The 14272-nt window shown below is 38.6% G+C and overlaps 3 protein-coding genes across 6 annotated transcripts in view; all 3 read left to right on the plus strand.

Moving 5' to 3' along the window:
- LOC144637456 (hemicentin-1-like) overlaps window positions 1-14272 on the plus strand; it is a 211294-nt gene that overhangs the window by 67509 nt on the left and 129513 nt on the right. The gene's annotated exons all lie outside the window — the stretch shown is intronic.
- LOC144637963 (uncharacterized) lies at window positions 5635-8272 on the plus strand. The gene is made up of 4 exons (XM_078497046.1): window positions 5635-5852; window positions 7006-7200; window positions 7563-7717; window positions 8135-8272. Exons 1-4 carry the CDS (start codon window positions 5635-5637, stop codon window positions 8173-8175), a joined length of 609 nt encoding a protein of 202 aa, XP_078353172.1. The 3' UTR covers window positions 8176-8272.
- LOC144637962 (properdin-like) lies at window positions 8176-12724 on the plus strand. Its single transcript, XM_078497045.1, has 6 exons — window positions 8176-8433; window positions 8938-9108; window positions 9704-9895; window positions 10203-10275; window positions 10519-10658; window positions 12568-12724. The coding sequence occupies exons 1-6, from the start codon at window positions 8229-8231 to the stop codon at window positions 12585-12587; spliced, it is 801 nt and encodes a 266-aa protein (XP_078353171.1). The 5' UTR covers window positions 8176-8228; the 3' UTR covers window positions 12588-12724.

A 14272-nucleotide genomic window follows, 5' to 3' on the forward strand; every position in this document is an offset into this window, starting at 1 on the left:
GTCCCTGACAGGATTCGATTTTGTTTTGCAATATTTTTAGAAAATTCAAGGACTTCAAAGAAACGAGTCGAAAGAGGTTCATTTGCGAATGCTTGAAAACCGCGAAAACCCTGGAACACCTCCTCCCTGTTTTGTGTTCATTGTTGCAGTTCCCCATATAATTATAGTCCTTGAACTGTTAATTGTTTGTAAAACCAAGTTTAAATTACCTAAAAAATTTAGTCTTGATTCGTGTCGTAGTTTCGATTCGTAGCTACCAGCATAAACTGTTGGCGAATGTTAAAAACCTCGCAGCTGATGTTTCTATTAATTTGGGGAAGTTCGATCGATTAATCAATCAATCAACTAATAGTGGTTTTGAAAAGGGTGTTGTGTATATTATGTTCTTTTTGCATATAAATTAATGACACAAATGGCTTTTGACGTTCATGTCCCGGTTCCTAAACACGTCTTCTTGTCAAAATGGAGCATTTGTATGCGAATCTATCAAACACTGAGAGACCATTTTTATCACATTTCTGAGAAGAGAGAGAGAGTTGCAATAAGATGATAAGCGGTGTAATTTAGTCGATCTCCAAGTTGTTTGGATCTATAAAGAGACATGTATTATTGATATTGAATATTGATATGTCTCCTCAATCGAAACCAAAACAAAGATGCAAACGAAAAATAATTAAATCGTAAAAAATGGCATGTTATGTCAGGTCACGTTCGAGGAAATTAAAAAGTGATAATTATTGGACTGGACGTGTTTTTTTGTGTCCTCTCTAACAAAATGACTTGAACTTCAATCAATTTGGCGACTTGTACGTTAGCATACAAAAACGGGCTACACGAATTTTCTCTATAGCTTAAATACACGGTGTATTCAGTGTATTCAGTTCCGAGAGACCTTGACAATCAGTTCATTGTTCTTAAGGCAGCAAACTTCCGATATTTTAAGTAAAAAGGAAACCTCTCATTTTTATGAAAATATGTTTCAACAGAAACGTCCGTCGAAAGCAAGTATATGAATATATCTTTATTAATATATGAATAGATATGAAGACATTAATATGTTAGCTAATATACATGTTTTTGACATTGAATAAGGTGTTTCCGAATAGCATGCGAAACAAATTAAATAGTTTAATTGACAGCAAAAGAACAAGTGATAGATACAAGTTAACATTCACAAAAAAATTCAGTGAAAGGGACAAACAGGCATGGTAAAGTTGTTGATTTAAATTGGCAGTGTCACTAAGATTTAGTGCTACGTGATATTCAATAAAGGTATTGGTATTTATGTGAAATCCACTAGTAGTGGCCTGGTCTTGCTAATAAAAATTTTGTACGATCGAGAAAGTAGGAAAAAAGTGGCCAAAAACTTGAAAATGCAGGCCAAACGTTTTTGTAGTTTGACAGAGTTACTTGGAATAAAATCATTCAAAAACCATTGATTAGAGTTTATCACAACTTGGAGAATGAATTTATACCTTTCGTTAAATGTTTAAAGGTTATTCTGTTGATCAGTGAGTCCACACTCATAATTCTAATACTTTAAACATAAACTTAGAAGGCTTCTCGTAATACTGCCCATTTTAAAGCAGGCTCTCCTAAATAATAAATAGCTTCCTTAATTTTGACTTGAAACTTAGTGTCGCCGGAATCGAAGATGTTTAAAACTCCGAAGAGCACCGACATTCCCGTGAAGCCTGTAGGAAGCGTTACGGTTTCTAGGTATAAGGTACACAGGGGGTTTTCAATTGGGTATACAGAATTTTTACGTCAAAAATTGAGCCTTTTTTTAGGTATAAGGTACACTGTGTTTTACCAAATTTTGGTATTTTGCAATATAATTTAAACGGGAAATTTTGGGTGAAATGTGTAGGTATTTTGTAGACATTGGGGCATTTATTCGAATGCAAATGCTCGCGTACGCGCGTAGACAAATAGTGACCAGTGATTTCACTAATAAAGCTAGCACTACAGTTAGCAGGAAAAACTTTTAAATGAGTGAATTGTTTATTTTCTGCAGATATCTCTACATGTCGCTTTCGCTTTTTCTCGACATTTGGAGGAGCAGTCAATGAACCACTTGTGACGTCATCAATTTGAAAGTCAGAAGATTTTAGTGATAAGCATCTGATAGAGCTAGGTTTGACCTTTTCAAAGAACTATTCATTTTGCGTATCGGTCGCACCCTGACAGAGCTAATCGAGAAAAAGTCAATCACTTTTTAGTGCAAAATCGGTGCTTAAACAGGCCAAAACACCTGTAAAAGATCGAGGTCCTCTTTTCAGGGTTTACCAATGTTTTAATCAAAACTTTTTTGGTCTAAAGGAAGGACGGAAACAGTAGAAAGAAGTGGCAATAACAAAGCCAAGAGAAACGAAAGGAAAAGGAGCAAGAAAAAAAATGGAAACGATTTCGCCAAAAAAAAAAAAAAAAAAAAAAAAAAACAAGTCCAAATTTTGGCTTATGCGCATGCGCCAAAGTACATTTTTGTACATTTTTTAATGGAATCTTCATCAAAATCTTGCTGCATTGTGAAAAAGTGCTTTTAAGCAAAGTTAAAGGAAATTCAGGATCGTAGCATCAAAAATTCAGTTTAACGGTAGAAAAAAACCCTGTTTTTGGATAAATTTAGCACTGAAAGGGTTAAGCACAATGGAATTTATTGAATGAAAAAGAGACTTTAAGGAATATTTGGTACACGTATTCATTTTAAACTGGCTTTGTGACACGGCGTTGTCAGACAACTTCCGGCCCTGATATTTTCATTCGCGGTCCAGAGGGAATGCTGCAAGGCAAAAATGGCGGTGGGACTACGGCCTTGTTCATGATGAGTTTCACTAATTGTAACACTTGAAATAAAAGCATGTCTAAGCATGAGGTCCTGTCGACGTCCAGGTATAAAAAAGGACAAAAAATGCTTAAGTAGTGGAGAGGGTAGTCCACAAATACCACCTCCTAATTTCATTTATTTTTTCAATAAAACTAAAAAATAAACCTTTTCTTCTCGGCTCGCGAGGCCGGCTAGCTCGCTTGGCCGGCTTGCTCGCTCGCCGCGCTCGCCTCGCGAAACGCGGAATGTCAATTGAACATTTGTTATTACCATGTACAAGTCTTTCAGCGAAATGCCGTCGGACAAAGCGAGACAGTTTGACGAGTTTGTTGAGCAACAAATTGAGCGAATGCCTCAAATGACGGACCCACTTCGTGAAGTTGTCCGTAATATACTGGATGAGCCCATCTCTCTTGAAGTGCAAGAGCGTTTGCTTAAACCGTTGCTTTCACAAAAGTATCACCCAAAACCACCTCAGCGACTTCGTCGCAAGGAAAAGAAGGAGCAAAAAAGGAAGAACATTCAAAATGAATTTGATCCCTTTTTACCACACGGAAATCGGGTGGTAACAAATTATCAAAATGAGATTTTAAACCTTCTTGATGCCGCGGAATACGAGGGGGAGGAAAAAAGTGGCCGGCGTTTTATTCGATGGCGCTTTATCAGAGGTCTGGAAAAAGATCTTACACCAAACTTTATGGAAAAAATTCAAGGAAATGTACACACAGCGTTTTATATCAGGCACGCTTACTCGTATCAGTTGCGCAACATTGATGATGATACGGTTATTGTCTACTACATTTACAAAGGCTCACCTTGGATTAATAAGCTTTCTGCAGCGGAGAAATGGTTGACCGAACAGGAGACAAAACGCCTGGCCCCTGACAATATCAAAAGACCTTCTACAAAGTGGAAGTTTGTAAGCTTTTTTAATGTTGATGTAAAGGTTGTGCTTGACCGTCAACCGCTGTTAGGCACTGGCCCCTTACCAGACTGGCTGCGCAACCTTGCACATGGCCGGTCGATGGTTGCGCTAGATACCTATCAAGATAATTTGTGTCTATGGCGTTGTAATGCTGTGCACCAAGGATCGCGTATTGATAGAAGCACAGCAAAAGCCCGCGGTCTCGCAAAGAGTTTTTTTAAACTCGCAACTGAGCAGACCGACTTTCCAAAAACATCTTTTGGTGAATTAGATAAAGTTGAAAGGCATTTGAATCAGGGGGCTGCTTTTTCTTATTGGCTCGGCATCCGTGTTTATGAGCCTGTGAGGAGAAAAGATGAGAAAGTCGTATGGCATCTAAAAAGAAACCCTCCAGCTATGCTGAAGAACATTCTGACAATCGGCATTTACGAAGGGCACGCGTTTGTCATTTAAAATATATTGAAAGGTTAGCCAATACCTAAGCATGCGCCCATCGCAACGCAAGATTTACACAAGCTTGTAGCCTTAAACGCCATTATCAAACTTGCAGCCAAGGAAAAACAATAATCGATTGCCCAGGCAAAAAGGTTGAAGAACCGCAGACAAGCTTTGAGAAGGCTTTTTATCCAAGCCATCAAGCTTCCAAAGAATCGCTTCGGTGGCTTGACCAAGAAGCCAAGCGGCGGAAAATTCACATTCACCACGCAATGTGCGGGCATGGTGGCGAGCGTTGGGTTGAGCGCGCGCCTGTCGACGGGTACGACCCTATTTCAAAAACTGTATTTCAATACCATGGCTGCCACTGGCACGGGTGTCTAAAATGTTACCCTCAAGATCGTGACAAAATCATTGACCGCGGCCAGACACGTCAAGACAGGTTTTTAGCCACAATGAAACGCACAGGATGGCTACGACTGAAAGGCTACCGTGTGATAGAGGCTTGGGCGTGCGAGGTTAAGAAAAGGGGCCTCTTGGGGAAACCCCCGTGCGCACGCACGCGTCCGCGCCCTTGGGTTCCAGCGCCAAAGGGTGCAGCCCGGCTTTGTTGATACTCCACGTGCCCAAACAAAAAGCTACCCGCACGCGATTTTGTACGATTTCGAGTCATATGGCGACAATAATCAGCGAAAGGAACCGACGCCAACGCTCACGATCGAAAACACACACGTGCCAATCTCTGTGAGCATCGGTGACACTCTTGAAAGAGAGCCTACTCACATCTGTGAAAGAAACCCCGCGGAGCTGGTCCGCAAGTTTATGGAAGAGCTGGAGAGACGTGGGAAAAACATCCGGGCCCAAGTAAGAGCGGAATTCATGCCAGAAGACGTGGGCCTGCTTCCAAAAGCACAAAGACAAAAAATCGAGGAATGGTGCAACCAAGTTCCTGTAGTTGGGTTTAACTCTGGCAGTTACGATTTAAATTTGATTAAAAACAACTTTGCTGAATGTCTTGCCGACACAACAGGCAAAGTTAGAGTGGCAAAAAATGGTAACAAAATCATGTTTTTACTTACTCAAGGCTTTCGTTTTCTTGACATCATCAACTACCTTGGGCCGGGAACAAGCTATGAAAAGTGGGTTAAGGCTTATGAATGCGAGTCAAAGAAATCGTGGTTTCCTTACGAGTGGTTTAACTCCCCCGAAAAGCTTGACTACCCTGGGCTTCCTGACTACCCAGCGTGGTTTTCGAAGTTGAAAGGGCAATTCGTGCTTACAAGAGAGGAGTGGGAGGGGTGTAAGCGCACATTTGCGGAAAAGGGCATGCGCACCTTTGCAGACTGGCTGCGCTATTACAACAATCTTGACGTGTCTCCTGGCCTGGAAGCTCTTGAAAAGATGAAAGCTTTTTACACTGAAAAGAGGATCGACATTCTTTTAAAAGATGGTAAAGAAGTTCGACTCCTGGGACGAGAACAGCAACTTAGCAAAGCGCATGCCAAGATTGGCGTTATCTAACGACCTCTTATTAAGCAGTGCATCTACTGTGGACGATTCCTCGGGTTCTTTGGTATATAATAGTGGTGCAAGCTCAGCCTCCTACTTAGAAACGGAGAAGCCAAACCCAAGTGTGGTGAGATTCTGGATGAGAGAAGGTACAAGGTAAAATTACAACCTTATAATAGGGAAACCATTTGTAAAAAAGTCGCCATTATAACAAGCAATATTCTTCAGCCCAGCCAAAATAATTTTCACTGATTTAAAATGTGCGAAAAAACGATGACCTCGACAAAGACAAGTCCCGTTTTAATGAAATGAGCGAACACGTTTTCCCTTTCCCTGGCACTGTTTTTTATGTCCGGGGCTCCAATGTATAAACGCTCATAAAGATAGCCTGTTAGTTGGTAAGTGGCACGAACGTTGGCAGTATCCACCATGTTGGAGAGCGGGCTATGCGCTGGAACATCTAAAATAAGATATTAAAAAAAACATTCAGACTTGAGGCTTGAAGTTTCTTTAGAGAGTACGAGTACGAGATCGAGTACGAGTACGACTGTCGAATTTTAATGCAGTCACTTTGCCATAGCCCTCATTCCTCACTCATCTTTATGGTTCGAGATTGGTGTGAAATGTGATAAACAATAGCATAAGCACTAGGTTTGAAAAGTCGTACTCATACTCAATCTCGTACGCGTAATCGTAATCGAAATGTGTATTGGGGGCTTTAATCTTTTTATTTAAGTTTTTAAGCGATTTCAATTACATAGGTTTTTTATAGGTAAATATATGAATATTTTTTATAAGTACATTATTCTTGTAATACTATGATAAAGCGCATTAGATCATTTATGCATGGATTTTGCGCTATAAAAAAGAATAAAGTTATTATTAGTATTATTAAAAACAGAGAGTTTACAACCATTTGAACCAAATTCATAAAACCAATTTGATATACTAAACGTTTTTGGATGCACCTTTAAAGAATGGACACTTGGAGTTATTTGGTTCATTTACTGCACGTTTCGTATAAGCGTCGACTAGTACTCAACCAGTTTGAACTCAACTTGGTCGATTCATACCTTTAAGAAAGGTCGGTTCGTTTCCAACTTTGGTCGGTTTGCATCCACCAGTAAACTCGCCAAGATAGTGGAAAATTTTACATAGTGACTTAACTCGTTTACCGTGTTTTTGACAGCTGACTTATATCAAGGATAATAACATGTACATTTGACCTGGGAAGTCGATCAGCTGATCGATAATCCACAAAAATGTGCTTCACACATATAATTTATAAGACTGTTTGTTCTTGCCGTAGATTATCTTGTAATGACCTAAAATTACGCGGACTGAGGGCTGGTAACAAGTATGACGAGGATGGTTTCCAAATGATAAAAATCAGTGATGCCCAGTACCTCCCGGTCTACTGTGACATGACAACAGCTAAGGGAGCATTTTCTCTGATTGTGACAAGCGCTCACAACAACTGGACGCGGGCTCAAGTTCCTCGCAGGTAAAGAAGGAAAAACATATCTCAGTTTCATAAAGTTAAACAGGAGAAACTGTAAGGTTTATTTTACTTTATTTTTTTTTACTTTTCTTAGCATTTATATTTAAAAAAAAACATTTAAGGAGATGATTTGGAAAAAAAATATTTTATTAAAGGTGGTTAGGAACCGACAGTCTTAAGTTGAAAGCATAAAAAACTGTTGTGGAAAACAAATGTCAACATGCAATTTTCATAACACAGCCGAGTAATTTCAAACCCACCATGTCAACCGTCTTGTCATAACATTATGTTTACCAACTATTCCATTATCGTTATCATCGCACTTTCTGCCTTAATATAAAGTTTTCACGATTAATTTATTTCAGAAATGAGTTCCTCCCAGGATTAAACAGGGATTATTCCATCCTGGATTTAGCAGACAGTATCAAAAATCTCAACAACAATGGTACGTTTCAATACATGATGGATGCCAATCTCGACGTCACTGGGGAGGGATCTTTGAAGCTCCAACTTCATACAGGTTAGATGCAGTGAACGCCTTTGTCCATGTTTAAATCTTGTTTTGGATAAAGGGAGTGTATATAGCCGCATGCAAATGTAGTGCTTTCTTATTTTTCATACTGAAAAATTGCTTTTATTTTTACGAATGAAGTTTCTGGTAAAATGCTCCAACTGCTTTGTTATTTTCCAGCACTGACTTATTTTCCACCTTCAATGATTGCGCAAGTTTTCTTTAAATCGATATCAAAAAAAAAAAAGTTGTCTGTTATAACAACATCGATAGTTTGTATATTTAATATATCTTACTTTATATCAAAAATAGTTAAGGTATCACCAGCATTTAGCAGTGTAAATAAGAAACAAGCATTTTCAACCGTGCTGAAGGTTTTATTAGCTGCCTTTTCAGAAGTGGACGTTGTTTTGCTTTATATTCCAGCTTCATGGCAACAAATAGCAAGCAGACAAACGTGCAATTGACAAGAAAGTTTAGCAACTGGTAGTATTCTTGGTGGAAGTCTTTAAACAAGCGAATGCCATGGTTCGACGCCACAGGAACTCATAAAATGGCTCTACTGACTACGTCCGACAGCCCCACCTACTACCCCTCGGGCTCAATAATCTGGGGTGGCACGGATCGGCAGCCAGCAGATTGGATTTGGGACGGCGGAATGAGAAATCCCGGGGTGATCTGGTATTGGGTGAACGAGGATGATTGTGACGAAGATAGAAAACCAGGTAAAATGCATCTTAAGGTTAATGAGAAAAATAATATTGATAAAAACTGTAAGTTAAATAATTAACTGTAAGTTAAATAATTGTTGAATAATTTCTTCACTATTTATCACCGAGCTTGAAATTTAACATCTTTATTATTTACAACTGTAAGTTAATTTGCTCTTTTTGCTGTTTTTAGAGGCGATATGTATCAACGTGCCTTGGTCAAAGCTTTTAAGATGGCTCATAATGGTTAAAATCATATCTGTTTTGCCACTCTCTGGCAGCTACAACAAGTAGGAAAATCCTGCTACATCCGAAAGTGAAAATGGTTGTTGCAATCGGAATTTTACGGTTTCGGATTAAAATGTATTTCTGGCTGAATTTCTTGTGCTGGCTCTTGTTGATAACGTCTTCATCTATTATGAATATGCATGTTTCCATCTCTAACCTATTACACGTACCCATATTTCATTTAATTTACATTTGAAAAAAATATCATAAATCTTACTATTATTGTTTTAGTGGATGGTGGATTAACTGAGTGGAGTGAATGGGGAAGATGCGACAAGCTTTGCGAGCAAGGCAAGCAGAAAAGGTACAAAACTTGCACCAATCCCAAACCGCGCTGTGGCGGAAAACAGTGTGATCCCAGTTTGGTTACAATGGAAGAAAAACCATGCATGTATTGTCCTGGTGAGCACTTTATCTTAAATATTTAATATATTTTCTCCACCAATGTTTATTTAAAGTTTGTCAGCAAATATATAAAAAACCCTGTAGCTCCTTTTACCGAAGCAACTTAAAAGTTATAATGTTCACCATAACTCCATAGATATTTGATTGCGCACGTATACGTTTTAAAATCCTTGTGTAAACTCATTTCCCATTTTACATTGTGTTTCAAAACAATAAAATTTCTGTCTTCATTATTAATCTTAATTTTTCATATCATTGTTTCTGAAATACAAACCGAAGCAGAAAACGTATTTTGTAAATGTCAATAAAATAACACAATGCCTTTATCTCCTCTTTTAATCAGTTGTGATAGGAAAATTTCAAGCCCTCATCATTCATGTTGAAGATGATATTAAAGCTTGAAACTATTCCGGGATGGCTTTTTCGCGAGTTTATATGGCCTGAGAATAAAAAAGCTAGCCAGTATTCAGAACTTGTCAGATTGTAGTACTCTCAGAATGCCTCTAGAGCACTGAAATATATGTTGTGTTTAGAATTTATAAGATAATAAACCAAATGTTGAACTAAAGTATTTTTATCTTTTTGTTAACAGAAAGTGGAATACGAAGCTACGGTGACTACTGCGTTGTCCCAAACAACGCAGGTTGTTCTCCACCTGATGGCACTCATCTTATCTTCACCAAAAACAGAGGCAGTGCTTGTAATGAGACCGACATGATGTTTGTTTTTGACTGGGACGGTGTCATCCATCACAAGTGTAGCAAGAAAGTGATCTGTCCCCAGGGTAACTGTCTTCTCTTTTGGTTATCTTTTGTTTGTTCTTCCTGTTCTCTACCATGTCTGAGGGCGCCTTCCAAAAGTCAGAATTGGCCCGCCAGACCGGTTTGTTCGAGAATAGAACTATGTTGTTAGTCAAATTTGTCATGTGAAATAAGTCAATGCATTAATATTACACACTGTTGTGGTGGAGTTGTGGGAAAATCTCATGGAAACTGCCCATTCACGTGCAAAACCAGTGGACTTACACGGGCAAAGGTTTCTCTACCCATGTGTTGCTTATTTTTGAATGGATGTTGTGGTGTTTTTTCTAGACAACAGCCCAACTAATGGAAAGAAACTTATGCTGAAGGATTCATGTGACTTGAGCATTTCCAATCATGTCAGGTGTGTTTATAACTGGTTTGATATAATTTTTATATACGTCAATGCAGCTGCAACGCACTCCCCCTCCTCTTCACCGTGCAAAATATTTTATTTTTTCCGCCGCCATCTTAAGACTGATTCGAGACTGATGCTATAAACGCAAATAAAAGCCTAACTTAACAAAACCTTAACCAAGTGTCGTCCTAATGATACGGCCTAACTACAGAAGAAACTTTTGATTTAATTTATTGTTCACAATTTCAGATTGGCAGATTCTTCATTGAAGAATTTGAAGCACAATAAGTGTGTGCATCCAAACGGTGGATGGCCAGGCGAGGGTCGTTACTTGGTCTATTGGTCAGGGTGTTCCGAAGACAGATTGAAGCTGGACTTCTTTGATCTCGGTAAGAATGTTTCGCAGGTACTTGACATCCGAGTGTAGCCACTTGAAAAGTACATTGTACTAACGACTTCCTTTTAGTGTTTGAAGTAGTTCTTATTTTTCCTGTCACTGTCACTACACTTAGAGAGTCATATTTTGTGCGAAGCTGATAAGCACATATCTTCACCAATTGATAATATAAAATGAGACAGGCCAAACACGACTCCCGCGGGTTGCTAAATGTTAGCCTTCAATCTGCTAACGGAGGATTTAATTATTGCTCTCTAGAGCCGTTTCAGTGATGATCTTTATGCCATTGTGTTTGCTAGCTCTGTGGCATATTTCGTCAGGTTTATTGGCTCATGTTTGTTGAAAGATTCTTAATAGCCTTTAAAGGAATGTTGTAGTCTATCTTGTGTATCGGATCAGTGGATTTTTAACCGTCAGCTCGTATATCTGAAGTGGCGGTTAGTTCGTAGGATAACGTTTCGTTACGACGGTTGTGAGGGTCTAAGATCCGAGTCTTTTGAAGGCTACTGCAGTCTCTAAGCATTGAGAGCGATGGTTTCTTTGTTTTTAAGCTCCCCTTAGTTTGAGTGGTTGTGATTTGTGCTGTGGGAGCTATAAAACTTTAAACGGCAAATAGAATGATTCCAAATGATTCGATGAGACTTTAACATAGGAGCAACTGATGAGGTCCACCGAAGGACCGAAACTCGAGTCTTGCTTAAGATAAAACATTTGCCAGGAGACATCGTTGCAGCATCCTAGAATTTTCAAATGCAGTAATCAAACTGCCATAGAATTTATTTGTTGGATGCAAGTAACGCAACAAGACAGTTAAAAAATAATGGAGGTAAAGTTTAGCCCCATACAAGAACTCAAATCACAATCACTCAAACTAAGGGGAGCTAAACATTAACTCAAAGAAACCATCGCTCTCAATGCCTAGAGACCGTAGAAGCCATAAAAATACTTGGATCTTAGACCCTCGCAATCGTGGAATAACGAAACGTTATCCTGCAAGCTAACCGCCACTTCAAACAAGATGACGGTTAGAGACCAACGGATCTGATAAACATTACATTCTTTTGAAGGCAATTAAGAATCTTTCAACAAACAAGAGCCGATAAACCTAACGAAATATGCCAGAGAGCTATAGCTAGCAGACACAATGGCATAAATATCAATGCTGTAACGGCTCCAGAGAGCTAGTAAAATCCTCCGTTAACAGACTGAAGGCTAACTTCTAGCGACCGGTGGGAGCCGTGTTTGGCCTGTCACTTTTAATATTTTAAATTGGCACTATTTTCGAAAAATTCATTCATCGTTCCGTCTTTAGACCAACCGGAGTAGTGGCAAATTGACGTTTGCTTGTTTATCTTCACAACAACGCCAATTAAGATCCCGTCAACTTTAAATAGATTGTATAAACATGTAACAATAAGCGCTTTACAGGCTTTACAGAACATATAAAAATGATTAGGGACGGACCATTATTTTTTTGGAGGGGGGGGGGGGATGAAAAATATTGAAAAAAATTGTTTGCAGGGCCTGGAAAGACAAAATAAATTGAATGCAAAGACGATATGTATAACAAAAAAATAGTAACAATCTCGGGAAAAAATTGTTTGCAGAAGTGCATAAACTAAAAAAAAGGTTTGCAGAGGAAAATTTTTCATCCCCCCCCCCCCTCCAAGAAAATAATGGTCCGTCCCTTAGATTTGGCAGGAAAAAAAAAAAAAAAAAAAAAAAAAAACAACCTAACCATAATAACATGATCCCGAGTAAAACAAGTGATCACAGTCACTTGTTAGATAAATACCGTCACATCAGAACACCTTTAAATAAAGCTTTTGAGCAGAGAGCATATCTACCAATATATAACGAGACGTTTGCTTAGTCACAATTGGTTTTACTTTTCTTTACAGATCCACCGACAGCTGCATGACTTTCATAGAAGAAAACGTGGAATTAGTTATTTGAGAAAGGGTTTCATACGTCACTGAAGTTAATCAGTGGGATTTCATGGGGACTTGCGTTATACTTGGATGATAAATATCAACAATAAATAAACATTCATCTGAATATTTTGCATTTCGTTTTTTCTTTACGAGCCGCGCTAAGCTTTATACACAGTTCGAAATACTTCTCTAGTTGTCTAGTTTAGTGACATCAGCTACTCATAAGTCTACAACTTGATATGCTTCGGACAAAATTTCAACAAATTAAGAACGTTCTTCGCAAAAAATAACAGTCTTTTAGTATTTCGTAATAACTCGGGCCATGAGCACTTAGTCAAGAGTTGTGGTCCAGGCATTTTGTGGGGTTTCTGTATCACGAATGGACAATACGCGATGATTGTGAGCTCGCGATATTGCACTTAAATATAGGATAGCATTCGGTAACAATTCATCGCAGGTTATTATAATAATGTGCCATCTGGTAAAGTTTGAGCGTCGTTGCCCATTAGCTCAGAGCTTATCCCGGTTTTCCTTGCATGGAGAACTAGTATTTTCATTCATCCCTAGCTGAGATGTTTGATGACTATAGCTTGCACAAAAAAGGAGTTTCGTAGGTGATTTCACTCCCTCCACCCTTCACTACAGCCGTTAGATTAATTGTGTTAGATATTTGTGCAGCCTTGTTGTAACGCAATCAAATTACTTTTATTTCATTGCTTTTGCGTGGCCGACAACGGTTCATTAAATTGTGCACTGTTCTGACGTCAAGGGAGGTTGAAGTTCTTAAATAACACAGTAAATAGTTGCCGTTATCACGATTTAGAATCAAAGATCTCTTCGAGATACCGACTATTTTGCATGAAGTAGAAGGTTTATCCTGGGCATTGTTGTTCGAACATATCATGGAAGAATTCAAACGTCTTTTAAAGAATTTTAAGTAATAGTTTTTTTGTAGTTCAGTTCAAGCATTTTTTTCATCTTCGCGGAGGAAATGCTGTATTTGTCAGTCGCGACGGCTGGGCGCTTTGCGACTCATATACTGTGGCTTGGTTAAAAATAGTAAAGTTTGTCGTTTGCCTTTAATCGAAATAGTTTTTTCCTTTCGAGTTAAAGGAAGATTTCTACTCGGCTTAATGCAGGGTTCCTGATAAAGGTTACGCACGACAGAGTTACCTTTGGTGTCGTCACGCAATCTTTACCCCCACATTGAGAAGTAAATTTTCGTTTGGATATTGCCAAAGCAGTAAAACAGTTGCAGTTTTTTTTTTCTTATAGCGATGCATTAACTTCTAACAGAAGCAAAAAATTTCAGCTTTCACTGCTTCCACCGGAAGTAATTTCACAACAGGCTACAAAAACACTTGTAAATATCACTTCACATCTGCATTTAATGGTGTTGCAATTCTGAATTGTGCAACTCAGCAGAAATTAATCAATTGTCACGAAATTAGATGCCTTAGGTTTAATATTAGCAACGCTTTAGTGTGTGAAAATCTTGTACCAGTACAAATTTGCGTTCTTAATCGTTTTAGGTTAAATATTAGCGCCGCTTTTAATAGTGTGTGAAAAAGAAATTTAAACAGTCCCTTCAGAGTTAACAACTATGTGCGGAATTCGGTAAGAGAGTGACAAGCTTCCTCACTATATCTTTCCATTTTGCTTTTAAACAAGC

Source organism: Oculina patagonica, chromosome 14, assembly GCF_052425735.1.
Source record: "Oculina patagonica isolate OP01 chromosome 14, crgOcupat, whole genome shotgun sequence".
Classification (NCBI taxonomy): domain Eukaryota; kingdom Metazoa; phylum Cnidaria; class Anthozoa; order Scleractinia; family Oculinidae; genus Oculina; species Oculina patagonica.